This window comes from Larus michahellis, chromosome 3, assembly GCF_964199755.1.
Source record: "Larus michahellis chromosome 3, bLarMic1.1, whole genome shotgun sequence".
NCBI classification, from domain to species: Eukaryota; Metazoa; Chordata; class Aves; order Charadriiformes; family Laridae; genus Larus; species Larus michahellis.
The window spans coordinates 61,514,537-61,539,280 of record NC_133898.1 but is presented as its reverse complement, the minus strand read 5'-3'; the positions used below and the strand labels follow the sequence as shown (position 1 = coordinate 61,539,280).

Below are 24,744 nucleotides of genomic sequence, written 5' to 3'. Positions count from 1 at the left end.
CTGCTGCATACTGTAATTCTTACCACCTCACATATTTATGCATCTGGCTATAACAAAACATTATTATTTGATTTAAGATACATTATAGGACTGCATTATAGGCAGTAATTAAGGTTATGCAACAATTCTTTTCATGTTTTCAGATTCTTATAACACTTAGGGCTGAAATTTATCGCAGTGATTTGCTGTGCTGTACAGAGACTAATTTTTTCCTTGAATAATCTGCCATGCTCCCAAGGACAGTGCATCACTTTGCCTGCATTAAAAAATTCATTGTCCCTTTGTTGACCATCTCACACACTTCTGTATTTTGAAGCAGAGATCAGAAACATAGCAGGGTCTGACCTGTATGTCAGGAGGGTCTTCGGCTTCTTTGTGAAATTCTAATTCAGTTTGGCCAAATGAGATAGTTCTTATCAGCTAAAGTCTCTCAGGCTAAGAGAAAAATTATTCTAGAATCTCATTCCACATGTTTTAAAAATATCATCTACTTTTGTATCAACTTTCAGCTCAGTTATTCTAGCACTGCCTTTTAGCTTAAATAGCACTATCCATTACCTGAAGATTATGGTCCTTGACTCACAGAGTTCTGTTATATCCCATGAACCTCTTCCTTTCAAATTACAGTGTATACATTTTTTTGCTCATGCTCTAGTTCAAACCAATTTTCTGGCACACATGTGATGTGAACAAGGCTAACCAGGATTATATAAAATACAATTCAGAACTTTCTAAAATTGCACAGGTATTTCCCTGTATCACAGGATATAAGAATCACTGAGGTGGGAAGGGACCTCTGGAGATTGCTTAGTCAAGCAGGGTCAGCCACAGCATGTTGCTTAGGACCATGCCCAGACAGATTTTGAATATCTCCAAAGGTGAAGACTCCACAATCTCTCTGAGGAGCCTGCTCCAGTGTTTGTCCACCCTGAAAGTAAAAAAGCTTTTTTCCTATGTTTACGTAGAATTTCCTGTACTTCAGTTTGTGCCCATTGCCTCTTGTCCTCTCACTGGGCACCACTGAGAAGAATCTGGCTCCATCTTCTTTATTCCCTCCCATCAGGTATTTATACATATTGATACGATCCCTCTGAGACTTCTCTCCTCCAATTTGAACGGTCCTAGTTCTTTCTGCCCCTCGGATACCGCAGTCCCTTAGTCATCTTTGTAGTCCTGTGCTGGACCAACTCCAGTATGTCTATATCTTTTTTGGACTCTGAAATATCCACTGAAACACCTGAGCATCTCACCTTGATTACAGCTGCATTAATAGTATCAATTCAAAACCATCCAATTAACAACATATATTGACATATGCCTGCATACATCTAAACTTACCTAAGTCTACCTAAATTGAAGTATGCTTTAGTTGCTTTCAGGTGGGGTGATCTAAATTGACAATATTTCTTGCTAAGTATGTGATCTTTCAGTTTATACCATTACAATTAAGTTTTCCATTTCAGCAAACTCTACAGTTCAGTTACTACAGACTATGTTTTGGGGAGTTTAATCTTCTCCAATTTAGTTAATGCTGTGATTTCCCCCCAAATGCTTCAATTAATGTTGATCCTACTGATTGGGTTTTCTTCGTCTGGAAAATCTGTCATCAAAGAAATAATCAGGTCACCGTGTCACAATTAACTTTTGATAGATTAGTGTTTCATTTTAATTCATTTTCTCTTTACCACCTAGTTTTTAATCCCTCTTTCCTTCAAAATGTGGTCTAAAGCTTAGCATATAACTGAAGTCAGACTCTAGTTAACCACTCACCATTTTCCTATTCAAATAACAGATACTGTCTTTGCCAGCATATAATCAAAGTATTTACAACTTGACACATTATAAAAATATTGGGATTTGGAATCTCAAGAATAATTTCTTTCAAATTATTTCATCATCCTAATTTAAATATACTCAACTGTAAATTTTAATTTCACCTTCATTTGAATAGAATAGACCATTTCAATTGGAAAGGACCTAACAAAGGTCATCTGGACCTACAATGATCATCGAGTCCAACTGCCTGACCAACTCAGGGCTGACCAAGTTAAAGCATGTTATTAAGGACATTGTCCAAAAGCCTCTTAAACACTGACAGGCTTGGGGCATTGACCACCTCTCTAGGAAGCCTGTTCCAATGTTTGACCACCCTCCCGGTAAAGAAATGCTTCCTAATGTCCAGTCAGAACCTCCCCTGGCGCAGCTTTGAACCATTCCCATGTGTCCTATCACTGGATCCCAGGGAGAAGAGCTCAGCACCTCCCTCTCCACTTCCCCTCCTCAGGAAACTGCAGAGAGCGATGAGGTCGTCCCTCAGCCTCCTCTTCTCCAAACTAGACTATTGAATATTTAAAGTGCTTTATAAGGCTAGGTTCTGAGAAAAAGAAGGTCTCAAAAGTCTCTAAATTCTACTAATCTAATTTTTATCCCTTCCACAATCTCTAAAATAGAAATAATACTGCCCTCTTGGCCTCAGTGATTTTGAAATGATGTCTTATAGTAAACTTCCAAAAGACTTATAAGGAAAATAATAAACTTACTATGTCTCCATGATATTTTCATATCAACATTTAAAATAAGGACTTTACCATACATTACACAATGATGAAGAAACATAGAATAGTTGTTCATCAATTACGTAACTTCTACTTTGTGCCTGAAGAAGAGATTTTATAAGAAATATCATGCAATCACATAATTACAAGTCCATCATATGTTATGCATACACAATAAAGCTGAATTAAGAATGAAATTGCAGTTCTTAAAAATTTTGCAATCTTCATATTTTTTCCTTTGATGTTCAACATTTATCTGATGAACACATCTCAAAAAAAGTAATTAAAAGCATTTTTCTCATTAGGAGTAAGGCATCAGCTATAACAATCTAGGCATACTTTGCTTTTGATTTCCTAAAATACAGTTTCACAATGGAGGGAATACTTTAGCGTAAATGGAGAAAACACGTTGTTTCCCAGGCAACATGCTGGAACTTGTGCCAACAGACATTGTCTGATAAGCTAAGGAGTGTTGTGATATCTGCCGTTAAATATCAAACTGGATGTCAAAAAACATCTTTCCTTATTCTCATACAAAACAGCATTCCAAAAATAAATGGAAAGATGAAGGCAAGCAAGTTTATAGAGTAACCAAAACAAGCACACTGTTCTTTTTAAAATGTCTTCAAAATTTTCTCTTGACTTGTAGTTGAAAAAAAACCTACAGTCACCAAGAATTTATTTCAAACTATTTTGTCTACTTCCCCTCTTCTTTTCCTTGGTCAAAAAAGGAGAAAAAAAAAATGCCTCCAAAACACTAAGATGATGCAGTTCAGTTCTCCATGAAATTACTGCATATGTATGCATGTTCAGATACATAGAGAAAACAGAAAGAGAAGCTTTTAGATAACCTGGTGGTGACTTAAAGTCAAGGCTTTAAAGAAAAATCATTTTGGATATATTAAAAATGATATATTTTGTCTACAGAGCATCTTTAGGAAGTAATTCGCACTCAGACCAAAGACAGTTAAGTTGTGGCACGGAATGTAGCTAATACAGACTGCCTCCAGGGAAAAGGGACACCCACAGTCATCACAGGTCAGAGCTGAGTTTCCACACTAGAAACCCCTTTTATGCCAGTGTGACCAGTAAAATCAGACACAAATCATTTCTGTACAGATCAACAGGGAAAATTGCCTGATCTTGGGTTACGGCTTCATGTCAAAACGCTTCCATGACCAGTCGCACAGTGCATAACCAGATGCAACAGTCATCAGCCTAGGACTCTACTCGTGCAAGGATGGCACCTTTGTTTTCTCTTTCCTAAGGTTAAAAAAGAAACAGGGAGACTAAAGGCAAACCCCTATGTGAAGAAAATACGTGTGTTAGACTTACAAATCCAGCACGCAACATTAACTGTGACTTTCTTGCTGCCTGTTTTAAACCTGCAAGGCCAGGGTCAGCACCTTCCAACACCCCGAGAGGCCCACTGTCTTCAATGGGACTTTATGTTGCTCATCTGGCCCGGAGCACGAGGTGTTATTTAGACAATGTGTCTCCTTTTCTTAATGCTTATTTTCTGATTTACAGAATTCCTGACCTTCCATTTTCTGGTAGCTTCTTCCTAAACCTAAGCCACACCGTCAGCAGGACCAGAAGAACCATTTGCGAATTGCATGGTTTTCTGATCCAAAATTAAAATGAACATATACACACACTTCACACACTTTAACTCGGTGTCTTTAGGGAATGGATCTAATCTGAATTACAGTACAGTTCAACAGACAGTGGAGCCTGCGCTGCTGGAGGGGTGATAGAGTAACTCTGTGAGAATCACCAGCAGGAGGGCAGGAATATCTCAAGTCAGCATTGCTATCAGACTCTTCATAATGTGAAGCCACTGCCTTACTTATTTTCATGTAATGTCAACATTCATGTACTGTGCCTATAGCCTTTTTGGTTGAGTCCACTCATTTTTAAACAGGTAAATTAATTTTAGTACATGAAAGGATATTTTTACTAGCAACTAATTTTTATTATTTTTTAAATATAAAGTCAACTCCAAAACCCTCCACACCTGAAATGATTTTCAAATGCACATGAAAGACATGGAAGTCTGTCAAGATCCTCTGGAAACAAACCAAAACACTGGAAAAACCTCTGTGTAAATACACACATACACACACAAGCATATACAGACAAAACTAGCAGGTATTAGTCATGTCTGCAGAACATGTTCATGTGCTACCTTGAGGACAGGAATGAGATATACATTTAATCCTGCACTGTTGGCAGTGGGAAATAAATAAATTATTGTTTTAATAGCCGCCTTTTCAAATCAGATGTATTGTTTTCCAGTTGTAAGTAACACAATGTAGCATATTAAAACAGGCAATCAGAAATTATGATAAAAAGGTAATTAAAACCTAGAGTCCAGGATTTTATTTGTGCAGTCTCAAATAACCACTTCTGGGAAAAACATCGTGGTCTTGAAAAAAAATTGGCCTAGGGCTTACTACCCACAAACCATCTGTCCGATCAATTATTAGTTCATCAGAGACTCTAACACACAAGCAAAACCAGACAGGATATATCCTCTGTGTGAATTTACTGATGTTTCCTTTGCACTCAGGCTATATGAACATCCATTTATACTATATTATCACTTTATGAGAAACTGATTAGACTTGTAACACTTCCTTGCTGCTTACACATGTCTGAATGATTAGAAAGGGTAACCGGTAACAGGGTAACAGGTATTGGATGAACTAAACTGGTTTTGAGAATACAAAATTAAAATAATTTAGTCTTGCCAAATACTTAAATGTAGTAAAACTTATTTTCAAACAGTAGAGATTTTATTAAGGAAATTGGTTTTTTCAAAATTTCCCCACCATGAAAACAATGTAAAAATACACATAAGCATATACATATATATACATATACACACACACATATATACATTTATATATACACACACATATACGTATATATACACACATATATAAAACACATTTATATATGTGGGTTGTATCTGGGAAATAAAATATTTCTCTCCCATTTCATTCCATGCCACAAGTTCTCTCTTCTTAACAAAAGAAATCATTTTATCAGTATAAGGGTCATAATTTCCCAGGGCTGAAATCCCAGGCCTGAGCCCCATTTATCCATTCCTTCCTTCAGATAAAATGCATATATATACAAATTATAATAGAAAACTGAGAACCTGTCTAAAGCCAAATCGGGACATGCACACATACACATCCCTTCTGCTGTTGAAATAATTTCTTTAAGAAACAAAACACTCAGAATTCAGAACAGCAAGAAAATAAAAAATACAGCAGGTTTCATGAGCCCTCTATATTGACTACTAAACCTACATCGATTATAATGCATATAGCTATAGCACCCCCTGGCCTTCAGAATTAAGGGAGTTGATGCAAAAATTGAGACTGCAGTTCTTACAGAGAATTCCTCAGGAGTAAAATGAGAGAACAGTGAATTTCTGTTGTGTGACTCTTTTGTCTCTATAGAGGAACTCTGCAAAGTGACTCCTCTGGAGATTGCAATCCATAATATGCAATTGTACAAAATATAAGGGGGAAGATTTTCTCCATCCAATCCAGAGGCAGAGATCCTACTATACACAGTTGACTGTTTTTCCACTTCTTAATTCCAGGTAAAATTGCAATACCAACTATGAAAAACACAAATTAAGAATCTGTAGATCTCGGTGATACACAATATTAAATGTTCATGGTAATAGAAGGAACGGTGGGACTGAAAACTTAGATGCTCTGTCAAGTAGATTCTGTTTCTGATTCAATCACAGTGAGGCTACAGAAAGCCTTGCTATTTTTCCATTAGTAAAAGATGTTGCTAAGGGTACCCAGACAAGCGAACATGCAAGAGAATAGAGAAAGAAAAGGAAAAAAAAAAGCAAGCAAGGATGTCTGGAAATGAAAAAATTCACAACGGGTATAGAGAGTGCTTTCATCTGTGGAGGAGTTTGATACAGAAGCTGTTTTCCAAACAACTAGGTATCTTTTAAAAAGTAGATGGCCTTTTAAAGATAAAAATAAACTGAAAACATAAGGTTAAAACATTCAAGGATGTGTATGTGACTAGAACAACTGTGGCCAGTAATACTCAGACAACAAGATTTCACATCACTATAGCACTGCCAGCATGAAGATTTCAAGAAATCTGGCAATACTCATTAATTAAAGGCATATCACAGCTGTCTAGTGCTACCCCTGCCTAAGTAAGAAATGGCAACAGGGAAGGCTCCCAGGAGCAGCCAGAATTAGAGTGAGGGAGCAGTGGGTCAGGAGTAGTAAAGAACAAGACACAGGCACCACCTCTGCACGTGAAACGGACTCAGGAAAATTCAGTTCCGAGTCCTGTACTGCCAGCATCGATCTTCTTCCCGTACACAGCCCATTTTCATAACCTATAACCCAATACAATGACTTGTGTATCTGAATGGATTTTCTAAAAGATAATCTCTGCCTTGAAAATTAATTAGGGAATTGCATCTTTTCCAATGGTTAATTATTCCCTTCTTAAACATTTGCACCTTTTCCCCCAAACTTTTGACCATACTACATTTTCACCTTCTATCTCAGGGAAATTTCTATTATGAAAATATTGTTCATATACAGAAATTAATAAACCACCACCATTTATAATAGTTATTCCCTTTGGTTGGAACTAAATCAGATGTTCTCCTGGAGGTCTCCTACAAATTAAGGGTGAGGTTAGTCCACCAGCCTACAGCAAAATCCCCTGGACCACATCCAGTGTGGAGGTGAGGTTCCTCAGCACCAGCGGTCTTGCTTTCTAGGCCTGTTTCTATGCCGCTCCACTACTTGCTAATGTGGGCACATCCATAACATGTCAGGACAAGTGCAGTCTTTATTTCCAGACCAATCACCCTGTATGTGGCCCAAATAAAACATGAATTGTTTGTTTCAACTAAACTAACCAAACTGTCCAGATCATCCTAAACCAAGGTCCTCTTTTTTCACCAGTATTTTGTCTTCTGCAAACTTTGAGCAATGCTTTGGCATTCCTTCCCAAACACAACAACTTTTATTTTGTCCCTTGTTGAAATACTTCCTCTACTCTCCATAGTGAAGAGGAGGTGCTTCCATTTATCTACTTTTGCATTCTCATTATTTCCAATTTTTCAGCTGTGGTGTAGCAGGCTCACTTCAAAGTAAGAAATATATAAAGACAGCATGTGTCTCTCTTACTGATGTTATAAGTACTTTGGCTCTTTATAGCCAACAACGTTCAGCCTTCAATCACCTTCACAAGAAACAAGTTGTTATGGAATGAAAAAGGTAATTCAGGTAAAATATGAAACCCTCTGCCTATGCAAAAGAATAATCTGAAGAGACTCACATGTTCATGAATCCAACTGTCTTCACTGCTCGCCTAACTCATATGGCTTTGCAGGACAAGCCATATTGAAAGCCATACTGAACCTACGTAAAACACACAGAAATCTGCACTGAATGCATATTTGAGAAACCTGATAATTTGAGTATAGCAATGCTTTTCAGAGCAAAAGCAAAATATACTTTCAGACCTGAAAGATGTTGGGGGGATGGTAAAAGAGGCAGAGCGAAGCAGCCCCTCTCCAAAATTAAATTCTTGATATATAATTTTATCTCTGTGCTAATGACATATTAATTATAAGCATTAATATATAAATACGTATGTGTGTACAGACACACACATATATATGAATATATACATTATAGAATGAAGCTTAAATTTTTCACAATACTTGTTGAGACTCAAAGAAGGAAGTAGATATTCTCCAAAAGGGAAAAAAAAAATTACTTCAAAGGTAATTACAAAAATTGCAGCTTTGTGCTTCGCTTCTTTCACATAGAGTTTGTGGCAGTTTGACTGACTTTGAAGTGAGAATAAGCTGCGGAAATTGAAGGCTTTCCCTTCAGTTTCCCTTTTGACTTCTTTGTACTATCTGAAAACACTTTTGCAACCACACCCAACTTTGAACCATGAAATTAATCAAAGTTCCCTAATCCATTCTAGACTGAGGGGGAAAAAAAAAAAGTCAGATGCTTCTTCAACGCCTGAGCCATTTGAACATTTCACTGTCCTGGTGATGCTTCTCCTCCCTGCTCAAGACAACACGTGCAAACCTTTCTGCCACTCAGATCAGCTGCAGAGTGGTGGAGCTGGTAGCTGCAGGCTCTAGGGAGAGCTCCATATGGTCTCTGCCTTCAGCAGGCCCTGTTGTCGGGAGGAGTGAGGGCCATCCATGAAGGAATCAGGGAGCAGCAGGCACGCCAGGAGCTACCACGCGGGGCAGAGCAGACAGTGAGGTCTTGGTCAGCAGTGTCACCAGCTGAGAAAGTGCAGAGAGAATGGAGGGACAGTGCAGAGGCTAAAGCCTGGAGGAAAGGAGAAAGGGAGCAAAAAAAGAAAACAGACCGTGACAATGAGACGGAGATGAGCGAGAGGAAAAAAGTGGTGACTGTCAGGCAGTAGAAAGTTCATCAAAGGGACTACAGAGTTTCCTCCTGAACCGGGCATCGACTGGTAACTACAACCTTATGTTGAAGAGAAATAGCATGGAAACTAACAATACTTCAGCTAGTGCATTACAACTTGCAACAGCAAAGCTGAACACACCTCCAGCCTGAGCCCAGCCAGAGTGCTTAACACCAGGGGACCCTGACAGCAGCATTAGGAGCAGTTCAGCCGAGCCGGTGGTGAATTCTTCCTTCATTGCTCCCTGCTTCCAGGACAAAGAAAGCTACAAAGACAAAGGCAATATTACTTCACCTTTTCTTTACAAGAATTTGCTTTGTTACATTCTGCAGAAAGGGTGGTCTTGCCAGCAGACTGCAAGAAATCCTCCACTGGGATGGAGACGGCCCGTGCGTCTTGTTTGGGCTGTGCATCACATTACCTTATAAACTGACCCACAGGTCAAAGCCAAAACAAAAGATAACACAGACAAGGGAGATTTCTTTACTTCACAGTCTGAAACATCTGGATCAACTAAGACAACCAAGTTGTTGGTTCAAATACACACCATCATCGGAACAGAAAATCAACGTTCCTGTTCAGGTTGCCAAGAAACAGTGAATAAAATTGCTGAAATCAAACCCCCATGTTCTTTTGCAACTATTTTATTTTAATTAGTGACACCCAGAACAGGCTAACATCCTCTGAAGTTAGCAGGCAACTTTTAGAGAGGTGACTTATTTTGCTATTTAAATTTAACAGCCATTCTAGTACCAACAGAACAACTCTTACAAGGAAGAGAGGGAAGAAGGCGTCATGGGGGAGTAAAAGGTAAGGGAGGAAGAAAAGAAGGAGAAACAGAAAGAAAAAAAGCTGTCCTCAAGTAGGAAATAACGTCAATGTTCTCATGTACCAAACGGGGGTAAGGTTCATGGCTTAAAGTTCGAGTCTCAATGATTTTGCAAGAACCTATGAACTCTGACAACGCAGAACAGTGATTGCATTTTGTATTAGCTCTTCATTTCACCCATAGTATATCTTCATGTCCCCACTGACTGCTTTTTTAGGATAGCAGCATCAACAGTTCCATGAAGGGAAAGGGAACAGGTCATGAAAACGTTATCAATCACTGTATCCACAGAGTTTTCTTAATTCCAATATTATAATCCCAAAGTTATACTAGAAATAAGAAAAAAGAAAAAAAGTTGGATGTTAATAACTACATCCCTAATATTTCTAGACATTCATATCACTTCAGAAGTACAGATATTTTCTCAAGGTAGGCTGTTTTAATACTAGTATGACACTGGAAACGAATACAGTGCCAAGAGTAGTAACTTTGATAATGTAAATCATTCTTTGGAGCCATAAACTGTGTGGAGAGATGGAAAAGACTGAAAAAGGAGGGCTGGGGAGCAGAGCAGCCAAGAAAGGAAATTGCATGAGAGATGTGGGATGTGTAGACAAGGTAAGGAAATAATATAAAAAGAAGAACGGCTGATAAGAAAGTGAAAAACAAGATTAAAGTGGTCATAAAAATGAAAGCAGAGACAAGGGCCTAGATCCAGAAAAGCTCTTATGTTCTTAACTTCCAGTATGTTATTAAATATAAGAAGCACAGTACAAATAAAGTTAATGACATATTTTGCAAGACAGAGGAATTAACAATCAAAGAAAGAAAAGTAACAAATCAAAGAGCAATGATATCTAAAGAAAGAAATAAAAGGCTCAGCAGAAGACCAGAATGAGACTAAACACAGAATGTGAGCCATCCTTGTCGCAGGGGGCTGTCTTAGGACTTCTCAATATTATAGCATCTTTGGATAGCCTAAAAATCTAAAATATTTAGGGAATAAAAAGGAATCTTAATATTGGCATCAGACAATTCTTAGAACAAAACATTGGTATTCTCAGTAACAGCAATGCAAAAAAACCACAGCAGTGTTCAGCAAATGTGTTCTGATCTGGGGGGGAGAAGCCAGATGATGCTGTACCACCTTCCATCCTTGCAACAATTCACAAGAATGTTAGGCTGCAGTTACTGACATCACATTTTTTCAGCTAGTACGTCTTAAAAAATTGCTAGAAGACTTACGAGAGCTGGCCAGTGACTTCTCTGCACTTGAACTATAATATTCAATAAATCCTGAAACACTGAAAACTCGTAAGACTCAGGGGAAAAAAAGCCAGTATTATACTAGAATTTTGAAGAGATAAACAGGATGAACCAATTAGCTTGGGCCCAATATCTGATTTTACTCTCAAGGGAAATCAGGGTTTTAATTAAGAATTAGAGACTAATACAATATCAACCAATAAGGTTATATACGTGTGCAGTGATTTATCTGAAACTGAACAACTATTAATTCAAGATATTTGGCCAATGAAAGCAACAGCATTGTGAAATATAAGCATTTGATACAGACATCTGACAATTTGATTAAGGTAAAAGTTAGAAACAAAAACAAATTGTCATATGTTAAAATAAAAGAAAACTGTTTATTAGACTTTAAAAAAAGGCAACTGTGAATGGAGGAACATCACAGGGATGGAGGAACCAACTGCAGTTCACAGGCTGGGTATGGCAGCTATTTTGTATTTTCCTCAGTGTCACGTATGCAAGAATAATAGTATTACTAACCAGACGTACAGAAAAATACAATATTTGTAATAATGATAAATAAATACTTTTAACAATGAAAACCAACATGGATTGTTTTATAACCTTCTTTCAGGGAAACAATATGATTTCCATAATAGTTAAATATAAAAGCACATATCTAAGGTGAGGGGAGGGGGCGGAAATGTAAGCCAGTTGCTAGACACAGTGCTCTGTCCTAAGGAGAAGTGACTGACAGAAATTTGGAGTACTAGCAGGCAGCTGAACAGGAGCTGCCAATATCACCCTGTGCCCATAGGGTTACAGTAATCCTCGTCTACGGAAAGACAGAATAGCAATAAGAGTCACATTTGACTATTTGCCACAGACAAATCTACTGGGATAACACATATGAAGGCCAGAAACAAACAGCACTTTTTAACAGTACACATAATTATCCATTGGAAAAGTACTCTGTGCTTGTCCAGACTGATTTAAAGTAGTCTTACAACAAAGCAAAGAGTTTCCTTCCTAAACTATCTATCATTTCAAAAAGAAAATAATTCAGAGAGCTCCTACAGGTTGTGCTACCCAGCAAGTCAGCCAGGATGGTCAGAGCAGATTTCTTCAGCCATGCAAGCTGAAAACAGGACTGTAAAAATCCTGAAAACAGGACTGTAAAAGCCCAGTGTTCATACCGTGGGAATTATCCATAGGGCAAACTCTACACCAAAGAGGTGTTTTCCCCAAGGACCAAGGCCTTGCAAATCCTCACAGCATCCAGATGCCAAGAGCAATCAGAGCCAAGAGAAGAACAACATGTTTGGAACAGACTGAACAAACTTGAGCATAGGAAGTTCCATCTAAACACGAGGAGGAACTTCTTTACTTTGAGGGTGGCAGAGCACTGGCACAGGCTGCCCAGAGAGGTGGTGGAGTCTCCGTCTCTGGAGACATTCAAAACCCGCCTGGATGCATTCCTGTGCAGCCTGCTCTAGGTGACCCTGCTCTGGCAGGGGGTTGGACTAGATGATCTCCAGAGGTCCCTTCCAACCCTACCATTCTGTGATTCTGTGTGACTGCGCTCAGGGTTGCCTACCTCTGCTAGGGCTTCTCCAGCTCCTTCAGGTGGCTGTGAGCGCACAAGGAGGAAGGTGGCTTCTTTTTATTTTGACTACACATTCTTCAAATACACAGAATCCCCATCCCAGCATATCAAATTCAGTAACTTGGCCATCACACAAATCAGAAAGGTATTGTCAGATTGGAGGGGTTTCAGAAAAGAAAAACATCTGAATTAATAACCTATCAGTTTATAAAGTCACTAGGGTATACTCACCTGGCATATTTTAGAACATAACATATTGAGAATAAGTACAGGGGACACATGATACATCACAACTTATGAAGACACTTTCAGAATGAATAGCAAGAAACAAAACGTAGCTGTCAAAAAACATCCTTAGTAGAGGAAGATACACAGCTGCATGACACTATTGGGGGGGCAGGAGGGAGGGAAAACTCACTGATGGTATTTTTACAAAGCTAGAAAATTAAAAGAAACTTGCACTGAGAGGAACATGAAAAGGGAACACCCAGTATGCTTTTACTATACCTGACTTTTCCAACTCCGCCGTAGCTGATGACTGGCTATATATTCTAAAAACTTCAGAGACTAGACAAACTAGGCTGGTAGACAGAAAATGCTCCTATACAATCAAATAAATATCAAGTTTGTGCATGACTGCAAAGCAAAACCTTTAGACACTAGTGATGAACATCTCAGGGAGCAGCTAAACACCTAACCCACAAGATATGCAAATATTCATTTGAAAAGGCCCAGTATATAGGAATTTTGCTATCAAAGAGTCAGTTTGTAATAGCAATCATAAAGCTCTTAAATTAAGAATCTATGTAGGAGCAAGCCAAGAAATCCCCTAAAATACTGCTTGCTTGGAAAAATAGGAATTGCATAGAAATAAAGAAGTTGCTATAAAGGAACTAACAAGTGAACAATAGAAGAGCAAAATGTTTTTAGGTACAACACAGAACACTGAGGGACACAAACATATGGAAAACCAACACAGCTAGCTACCAATTTATGAGGTTATTTGAAGCAGCTCTTCAAAAAACTGAAGTTGGTGTCTTAACAATAGAAGAGAAGATAAAACTCTGCAGACTAAATGTAAAAATGCAATAAGGCAAGCCAAAAAAGGTTTGAGAAATATCTTGCAAGGTTGTGGGGGTTTTTGTGTGTAAAAGGAGCACCAAGAGAAAAAAGTCTATAGCATAAAAGCTAAATGAAGTTTTTGCATCCGTGATCATAGCAAGGACCTTAAGGGAAATTCAAGTAACAGAACCTTTCCTAAGAAGGCGGGGTCATTGAAGGATCTGTCTGAAAGGTAAAGTCTCAGTGAAAAAGGCTATAGAAAAATCCATAAAGAGAACAATAAGAAGTCACCAGGACCAGCTGGTGAGTTTTAATGGAATTCTAGGGTGAAATTCTCAGTATCAGAGGACAGGGGAAAAGACAAAATGGGATGTCAATTCTTAAAAGAATTTGGGGAAGGAGGAAGACAGAGGTAAACCTAAGGTAGCTGAGAACAGGTGGCCAGACTTCTCTACTGGGTAAATTAACAGAAAATGCTACAAAGACCACAACTGGAGCATCCAAAAATACAATATCTGGAGAAATGTCATCATGGGAGCCTCTCTAAAAGGATTTTTGTTTTGGAGACAATACAAATGTAAAAAGGAATTAAATTAATTGGATTTCTATAAGCAAATACAACAAGCTCTGTCTCCAAGAGCTCTCAGAGAAATGGAGGTGCCGCAGACAGACCCCATGGGGCTAAATAATTGCCTAAAAGGTGGGACACAAATAAAAATACTAATGTTTAGGCTTTTTTTCAATAGAGAGAGGTCACAAGGGAAGTCTTCCTATTAGTGCCTCTATTATTTAATATTTTAATAAGAGACCTGGAAAAGAGGTCTCTTTGCTGATGATACTATATTAGGGTAGTAAGGGTGAGAGCCAACAGCAATGAGTTGGAACAGGATTTCACAACATAAAGTAAGTGATGAAATGGCAGCTGGAATTCAATAAAGATCTGAAGGCTTAAGAGTATATTAAACAAATGATGGCTAAAAATTTGGCTTATTTAGACTAAAAACCAAAAACAACCAAAAAAAAAATAAAGAGAGAGGAAATCTGACTACTCTGTAAATAAAACACTAGGCATAACCATCAAGACCTAAAAGGTATTTAAGCCAAAGAAAGAAAGTCAGCATGGCAAACAAATTTAGTATGGAAATTACAGAGGGGTGAAGCTCTAGATCAGCCTGTCCACGAGAGGAAAAACAGCCTAACTGGGCTTTAAAATAAATGTGGATAAGCACTGTGAACAAATTACACAATCTGGTTGCTATGACAGCTCAGTACTGGGTTAGCTGCCCAACTTAGGCTGGATTCAACAGATGAAACTAAAGCAAAAACTTACCAGCAGGAAGCAGATGCACTATGACTTGTGGCTATGCAGAAGTAAATCCTAGTGCGTTATCTATGCAGAAATCAGCTTCTGCTTAATGACACGGTATGTTTCTGCGTCTCTTTAGATTAAGAGAGGTGAGCTGCTTTGCGTGCAAGAAGCCTTGGAGGTAACCAGCAATAACTCAGCCACGTGCACAAGACTTCTATCACTAGAGATGTAATTTGATTTAAGGTATTTTTGAGAGGGAAAGTATGTTCCACTTTCATCCAGAATGTCTGCTTTTCCCTTTTACTATGTTTCTATGACAGCAAAGGTAACTTTAAGTATAGAAAGAGAGAGGCTCGTAGGAAGGTCCAGTCTTTCGCAAGCGGCTGCCTTGCCAGAGCTGATCCAGTGCTGAGACAAATGAGTGACAGGTTAGTTAGTTAGCACAGAGAAGGCAAATAGTTAATACAAATAAGGTGTGTCTATGTTACCAGCTTTGTTCACAGCAGAGAGATTTTGTACTGATCTCCTCCAGTCTTGCAGTGGCTTGGTTTGCAGAGCAGCTGGGGTGTGCATAAAACGGATTCCTTTTGGGGTAAAAATAAACGGAAATCTCTGCTCCAAAAGGTGTATCAAATGCACCCTGGCCCCTCATGGGAACATTAGGGTCTGAACACAAGACTGGTTCTTTGGGCAGTCTCCAGCCACGTGTCTGGCATCATATGCCACCCGGGACATCAGGCCCTCACTGTCCCAACACAGCACTGCCGTAGATTCACAGGGATGGACACAGGTGGCTGGAAACCTGCCAGGAAAGTCGTGCCGGGAGAGCAGGGCACAAGGGGCATGGTCCTACCCCAACCCTGGCACTCAAGTGAGAGGATCTAAACCAGCCCGGCATTTACTAGAACTAGAAGACCCTGGTTGTTTTACAATGACAACAGGTTGTGTTCGAGGGTTGTATAACACCAGGCAGGTGATATGGGCTCATTTCATAACATATACATTTCCCAAGCACAAAAATTTTGCCTTAAACGAAATTAGTTGTCCAACGTTTTGTCTAGTTTGCAATCACTTAAGTTACCAAAGATCAAATTTGATAAATGGTTTGTCTTACTTGTCTTAGTTTAATCCCTGAGGGATGGAAGATCAGTTGCTTGTGCTTTTTCCTCATTTAAAAAAAAAAATAAAAATATCATAACTGACTCACCATCTAATTCATAAAGTTTCTTGAGTCTCTCTTGACTCAGCTTTCTCTAGCTTTTTCTGTTTTATTTTTAAAGGCATTTCTTCAAGTACATCATTCATGTTGCTAGGTTTCAAGAGAAAAGAAATAAAGGAAGAAGACAAATCCATTTATTTTTTTTCTTAAAGACAGATCTTTGTCAAAAGTCCAAAAGGAAGTATGAAAGTAATCTTCTCCTTTTTTCCTAAATTTACTGTTTCATTGTTTGTGATGGACACTTTGCATGTAAAAACGTGCCAGTGAGCAACAGCAAATGCTTTGTTAAGAGGAAGACTACCCAAGAAAAAGAAGTGTTAAGGAAATAATTATGAAGTCATACAATTCATCTGTCATAAGATTACAAAATTTCATTTAAGCGGTGCCTTTGGTGTCCTCCTGCTTTAAAGTGTGCGCATGTGCAAGCCCTTCTGTGTCTAGTATGCCAACATAGACAGGAACATTATTGAAACGTCATCACGTTTGGTGCAAAGCAACTGCTCAACGGGCCATAGCAACATATATAACATATATAGGACAAAAAGCAAATCCACAAGAAGCATGCCCAATTTAAACTACAGGAAGAGTTTAGGTTGACCAAACAGAACAAATTCGCTGGGACAGAATTATTATTACTCCTTATTCTTGTGAAATGTGCCATCAGCTTTCTCATGATCCCATGAAACCAAGGCCTCAGGGTTGCTTTCACATCCAAAAGCGCCCAGGCAAGCTATCAATGGCTGCACAGAAAGTGCCCTTCAGACAGAGCCGGAGGCAGTCAACACAAGCAGAAACTGAGTCATTTCTTAGGGTGGTAAGGGCACAGCTTGGCATCAGTTGAGGATATATTTGCATACTGGGCACCAGCACTATCTGAGATCAATGGTATTTTGGAATGAATAAGCAGATTGTTGATTTATAACAATATAGCAAGATGAGCCCACAAATACCATTTGAGACCATTACCTCAAAATTGGTGACACCAATAAAATGAGACCCGGCTATGAAATGCTGTATCTCTGCAAATCAAAATCTCAATGATCTTATTTGTAAAGACACAACCAGTTTATCTCCAGTTGAAGAACGTACAAGGCAAAATGATACGCAGTTACACTAAAGTTACCCACAAACTTTCAGAGAACAAACAAAATCTAAAGAAGATTTTAGGTCTCTGTTGGCTTGTATTTACAACAAAGTGCTTTGAAAAAATTGCCAAAATTCAAATCTGACCAATTTTGGCTTCACAGTGTTTATGTTAAACTGCCATAGGTGATACAAAGACTGAACAGACAGTTACAATAGTTCACAAGCTATCTGGCAGATCTAACCCGTAACTGCTGTGCTATTGAAAACTATAAAAATTGTAAACAAACGCTGTTGAGAACTGAATAGACACAAAACTAGTAGCTCTATATAGAAATGTAACTGGACTCTTCAAAAGCAAAATATTTGAAACATATCTGCATAATTCCATACTTATTTCTTTGTAGACTATTCTCCTTTAACTATTCCATTTCTTAAGATAATCAAACACAAGATAGATGGTATTTTTATTACCGGTAAGTCCTTGCACTGAAACAATTAGTTATATTTGCCCATTAATAAAGATACAGAAAAATTATTTTCAAAACCAAAGATTATTTTCACTTTAAAAAATAAACCAAGTTTTATCATTTAGACCCTAGAACATACTTAAATGGTGAACTGGCAAAATTCTCTCCTTTCGTCTGTTAATCTACCTTCTGCACCTTCTGGTTAACAACAGAAATTATTAAAAAAAAGAAAAAAAGAAATTGGAGAGACAATCCAAATTACAGATCTGGAAAATTATAAATTAAATTTACTTTTAATGTCCAATACAAAAAAGGACTTTTTTCAGATCAAAGAGATCTGCAAATTCCGAAAGCTGTAATACATAAATGCTAGCCACTGAAAAAGCAAAAGAAATAAATATATCTTGTAGAGCTAGCAAATTGTTCAGTATTGGGTAATTATTTAGAAATCTTTTCCTCCAGTTTTATCTTCTTCCTCAAACTAGTTACTAAGCATCAGCTGAATGCTGCCAGACTGAGTTGCTACAGCTACTGGCTCCTTGGAACGTGGGACTTTTTCCTAAAATTAATAAAGAGGATTAATTTACTCTTGCAAAGCCAAATTCTCATTTCCATCCACAATAAAGCATCGCCCAAGTTTCTTCCGCATTCATTTGCGGTGTTGCCCTCCAAAAAGTAAGAAGGAAAATGAGGGGGGGGGCGGGGGGAAGAATAATTGGGTGAGAAAATATATGGTCATATTTTTAAACTGTGTCATCTTCAGGGGAAAATACTGCGTTTAAATTCCAATTACGCTATTTAGCCAGAAATGGAAATGGCCGCCTGAGTCACTGAGTGTAATCCTTCCTACCAAGCCTTCACCTCCCGCAGCCAGCTCACCGTGCCTCTTATAAACAGGGACACGTCCTGGCCTGCCCTTCCCCTGGAAGGCTGAACCTGCCTGCGTTTCCAGCTCCAGCCTGCATTTATTCACCGTCATACCTGCTTGGTTTTGTGTCATCAGCAGTCTTCAGGACAAGTCTTCACGTCTCATCAAGATAAACAATATTTAAGCAAAATCAGCACCTAGAGCGTTGTGGCAGAAAGATTTAAAATCATCTTCCCTAAGCACAAGTCAAGTTATTACCTTTTGCCACTTGTATTTAAAATTTATAGTCATACGCTTGTGTGAAAGGTATTAAATGAACTCGCTACACTTTAATGTCTGGCAAGTGCATTTTATGGTTTTATACATATATATATATATATGTATATAAACAATTTTAAAAACTTTTGTTTTCACTTTTCAGTATTGTTGTACTCTAATTTACTACCAAATAATCTCATGTTTCCCTGCACCACTCACCAAGCCTCTAGAGTACCACTCCATGTACAGTATAAGGATTAATTTTTTTTCCGTAGCTTCCGAGGGCTCCCACGAGGCTTGCTTCTTCCTCCCTTCCTTCCACACCCTCTGGCGTGGCTTTTGCAAGCTCCTGTGCCCCTTCCTCAGCTTCTGGAGATTCCACAGTGAGATCTGAGTACAGCAGCGGGACACGTGTAGGAACCCAGCGCACACTGGCTCTGCACCTTCGCTTTCTACTTATGCCTTTCCCACGGCACTCTCATTAATTTTACACTCAGTTTTCTCATTCTCTTCCCACCAGGGTCTCCCCCCACCACTGCGGTGCCCGAGGAAGCGGCGCAAAAAAAAGACAATGGGATAAGAAGCTGCTGCCAGAAGTAACTCTGGATAGCTGTGAGGAGGAGGTGTACGAGGAGCCCTGCCCACTGGCCGCAGCCGTTTGCTTGTCAGTGACATTTCAGGTGGCGGTGCCAGCGAGACGTGCACGGCCGTCACTCCAAATCAATGATTAACGACTGAACCAAGGCAGCAAAATGACAAGGTCTAAAATATGAGAGTGACAGCCCAAGATTAAAATCCACATGTAACATTGCTCTCTGCCTCTCCAAATCGCAGGGGGAAATTCTCCGAGACTCACCGGATCCCTGTGGCTGGGAAGGACCTCGGGGCCCCCCTCACGTAGCACAACCCCCATGCACAAGCAGGGTCACCCACAGCAAGTCGCTTGGGGCCGTGTCCAGTTGGGATCCGAATATCTCCAAGCACAGAGACTCCACAACCTCTCTGGGCAACCTGTGACACTCTTTGACTCACAGTTAAAAAACACTTTTTTTTTTTTTTTTTTTTAACATTTTCTTGTGTTCCTTTTCAGAAACAAAGACAACAGATGAGCATGAATGAAGCTAAGTAAATAAACCACTAGGTAAAACAAACAAAAAAAAACCCAAACAGGAAAAGAAGTGATAATACAGATCCTTTGACTTAACTAGTTGTATTTTACCAACTGCAATTTCTCTGGTTACCAGAGAGATGGACGCATTTCTTAAGCTGGGGACCCATGTTCACAAGCACTAGCATTCAGTTGTGGGACACATCAGGGAATCCAGCTCTGAGGCAAGCTCTCAAAATTCCCGTTATGTCCCCGCCGGTACTGTGCAAACTTATGAAGCAAAGGCAAATAGGCAACACTGGATTAGAACTCGCTTTATCATCTAATGAACATACATAGTCTCTTTTTAAAACCATTATAAACACTCTCCTCTCCTGCCCACGCAACACTTTAGCAACAAACCCAGCAAAGCAACAAAACTTTTGAACAAAAATGGCTGTAAGGTCGGCTCCTAAGTTTCATCCAGTTTGCATAATAAGGATGGGTTTTTTTAAATTGTTTTCAGTTTCCGAGTCAGGTATTTACACACAGAGCTGTCGTGCTTCTGACACTGCAGCAATCCAACCAACACAGAATTTGGGACACCAGTTTCTGTCGGCACCTATGATGAGGAGAGGAACTGCACTGAAAAACTAGACTACGGCTCCTTGTACTTCGGTGTAATCACTAAGTGAAATGTCTCTGTTCACAATGGATTTTTAGAACAAAAAACACCCAAACTATTTCAAACAGGTCTTTCATGTAATGCCTGGTCATTAGCGTATAGATCAGCAACACACAGAAAATAAAGAAATGTGTGGTAATGGCCTCTGCACCTCCAAGTGATTCAATATGGGGTACAGACAGAAGGCCACAAAGGGAAATCGGGAGATTCCAGCTTATTTCATTACATCTTTTTCACAAACACTTGTTCTTAAACTTTTATAAGTTATCAAGACATACCACTTAGGCATCCAAATTTAAAATAAGCCTTTGAAACTGCAAAGTAAACTCCAAAGAAAGCACAGGTAATTTGGAAGAAACAAAAATAAAAGAAAACTAAACCAAAACAAAACCAACAAAAAACCCCAGTATTAAATCGAAAATAAGTAAAACATGCGTATACCCTGCTATGGAGGAGAAGGATTTTTGGAAAATCATATTTATCCAAGGAAAAAAAAATATAGTTAAATTAGGCAAAAGCAATACTTAGTAGTAATTACCAGCTAAATTTTACCTACTGAGTTTAGACACTGTCTTAAAAAATGGATAGGCGAGACTCTCACTTTGTACAAGGAAGAGCCTCTATGATAAAAAGAAAATTACAAATCTCACCAAATATGATTTCAATATCATGTAAAATAAGCAAGGCTCAGCATCGGCCTAGATCAAAATACAGTATTTCATTCATACCAGAAAAATTATCCACTGCCTCACGTACATGACTGCCCTTTAACTGAATTAAGTCCTTTCACCATTACGTCTCAGCCAATTGGCCAAGGCACCAGCATGTGATTTCAGATTATTTTGTTAACCATTGTTCTTCTAACTAAATGATCAATTTTGGCTATGGGGAGCGGGGGGGAGGTCACATCATTCTTTCTCGAGTGCAGCACAGGATTTTTGACACCACCTATAGCACACGTTAAACGAAGTACTGGTACACCTGAAATATTCCTTATTAAACTTAAAACGCATTTCAGGCGATATTTGGAATGCATTTGGTTTGTTTTCTGTTGCTTTTCTAGTCTTCTCAACTACATCGCAGGACACAGGAAAAAAAGAGCATAGTAAGAAAAAGTAACATTGGAAAGCGTAAAACATAAATCAAACAAACAAACAAAAAAACCCTAACATCTAAGCATTCCCATAGGTATTACTAGGGGTGCCCAGCAAAGGTTCAGCGTAAAAGCAGCGTTTAAAATTGAGTGTGAGGGGCAGAAACTGCAAAAAACCAAGAGTTTTTTCTGACTTACATTGCTCCCAGAAGGCTGTTGCCATTCCCTGTGCGGGGCTCTCACTGGCCGGGGGGATCACATGACACGGGGAACCAAAATAGAAAAGTCTCGGGAGCGAGGAAGCTGAACCAGAAGCACATTTGCAAGAAAAGACCTATCGCAGGCACAATAACACGCCCTTAGCAGCAAAAGGTGATAAATTCGGACGGGAACCTAGCCTCTCCTGAAAAACAGGCAATGCCTTGAACCTTGCAGCCTGGCATCAGCCACCTTTTCAACACATGGGAAACGTTTTCTGGTATAAATCTCAGTTCGTGTCTCCACATACCTAAACCTGGTAACTGCTCTAATAAATCTCAACAAATTACCAGACCTTAAAAGCAAATAGGATCTATTACATTCAAAAATAAATCTATTATTGTTTAAAAATAAACTTCCACTGCTGGAACCTTTTTCATCTCCAGGCTGAGGTTTTTACTAGTTTGTATCTAGAGAGGAAGCAATTTTTTTAAAAGCATATGCTCTTAAGATAATTGGGAGAGCTGTAAACACATTTGGAAGATTGCTTTCAATTCTTTTACAAGTAAAAAATACAGTTCCAGACCTATAGAGCAGTAAAACATGCACCGTAAATCTGCAATTATAAATAGAGAGAAGGTTCAAACAATCCGAGGCAAAAGCTGAGCAGATGAATTAGTGTCCAAATGCAAGTTCTATACAACGATAAAATCTGGTCTGATTTCAAGGCTGCTGTTTAATTATCCCAGTCAGAAGAGCAGCCCTTCCAGTTTCGTAAAGCTTTTAGAAAATAAGTTCCAGCAAAATACTGTTGTTTGGATTACAGGAAATACATGTTTACTACTTCATTTGAAATTAGATTATTATAGTTTTACGTTCAATAAAATGTCAGGCATTTCCTTGTTTCTAGTGCATGTTGGGACAGTTATTGTAGAAGGAAGCTTTACTGAAAGATGTAAACAGCAGTACAAAGGAGACCATGATCAAGGAGAAGGGAGATAATGCTGCATATGTTAACAGGACAAGGGCAGGAAGTAATTTCTTGTTCTAATGCTTAAATGCAATCACCCTCACCTTGCAGTTAGTTATAAGGCAAAAATATTGAAATGCCCACCCTTTCAATGCAAATGGCTCACAAGGACTTTTGAATAAACAGAGGAGTAGAGTATGCAGTACAAAATCCTGCATGTCAGACCCCCCCTGCACAAGAAAAATGGAAATAATAAGAGGAGGAGTCAAGAAAACGAATTATTCTCCTTTCATTAAAAAAAAAAACCTCCGCAAAGGTAATTTTTCTTAATAGTAAAATCTCAGATTAGGTTTCCCAAAAAAAATTGTACATACGTATCAAAATATACACAGAATTAGAAAATACCTTCAATCAAGACAGATACTTTGAGATTACAAAACCAAGACCTATTTTATTCTACAGGATACCCCAGTACTTACACTGAATTTTTCACAAAGTGAGGTACTAGTCCATGTAAACATGGTAGCATAAAAAGGGTCTTTGTATCTTCCCTGTTCTTATTTTCAGTTGTGAAAGGAAAAATGAACATTGGCTCAAAGTAGTAGAATAGAAGAATACACCAGAGCTGTTGACGTTGATTACTTAAACATAAAGGAAATCTTTCCAAAACTACTAAGTCTGAAAGATTTGAAGCTTATGTTTTTCCGGAAAAAATGCTATTTTAGATCCTTAGTGCATATTGCTGTGTACATACTTCTAAGTATTCTACCAGGTACACAATTTTTATCACCGTGTTCTTAGAAAAAGCTTTGCATCACTTAAATTGTACCATTTTGCAGATAATGTGACAGAACTGAAGCCAATGGAAACCACCCATTGATCACAATAAGGAACATATTGGGGCACTGAAGTAAGTACACAAAACAGTGGATTCTGTTGTAGCTCTCAAAAAAGTGAGTAAAGAAAATTGGCTTCAGCTACGTACTGTTCATTGATTTAAGAAGCCTGGATGAAAAATCATCTCTTGGATCTATTTTAAATGTAACAATGGCATTCTTTGCCGTATTTCAGAGGAGGCCTAGGTAAGTGCTTATACCTTTCTCAGAGGATTGTCACTGTATTATCCAAACACACTGCAAATCATCTCCACAGCCCCTCTGTGGCTGAGTATATAGCTTATTTTATACAGTTTGTGTTATATTTTCCCATGCTTCATTTTTCAGTTTGAAATTATGAAAGCTGCTGCAAAACACGCGGGGTGGGGGCAATGTTACAATATTCCACTACAGACAACTCAGCGGGGCAGAAATGTAATCAGATGGAAAACAAACCTACGGGCAAAGACAGTGAATTGAATGGCCAGAGGGATGTCAAAGTTGGGAAAGAAACGCAGCCTTGTGGGGAAGGGGAATGGCAAGGAAGAAGTACACCATCTACCAGACAGAGTAAAGAGCCTTGGGTAAAAACAGAAAGAGTGTCAGTAAATCCTGGAGCTTAATGAGAGTGAGCAATACTTGGAACAGAGTACAACATCTGTTTACACGGCTGGAACCAGAGCATCAGGTCTCTGTTATTCTGCATACCTGCTTTTTCGCCCATTTTTCTTAACACAGATGTATATGCACAGTCATGCAGTGATTGAATAGGCATTCATCAAATGAGCAATTTGACAAATGCTGCGTTTCAATACTCAAGTTATTTAGTCAAATACTGTCCAATAATATATCTAT

General features: G+C 38.7%; 1 protein-coding gene across 1 annotated transcript in view; it reads right to left on the bottom strand.

The window, feature by feature from the left end:
• The window catches only part of ESR1 (estrogen receptor 1), a 169,408-nt gene extending 147,325 nt beyond the window's left edge, over positions 1-22,083 (bottom strand). Inside the window, 1 exon segment of the mRNA XM_074580420.1 lies at positions 22,045-22,083. Coding sequence (XP_074436521.1) covers positions 22,045-22,069 — 25 coding nt within the window. The 5' untranslated portion in view covers positions 22,070-22,083.
• Between the last annotated feature and the right edge of the window lie 2,661 nt (positions 22,084-24,744).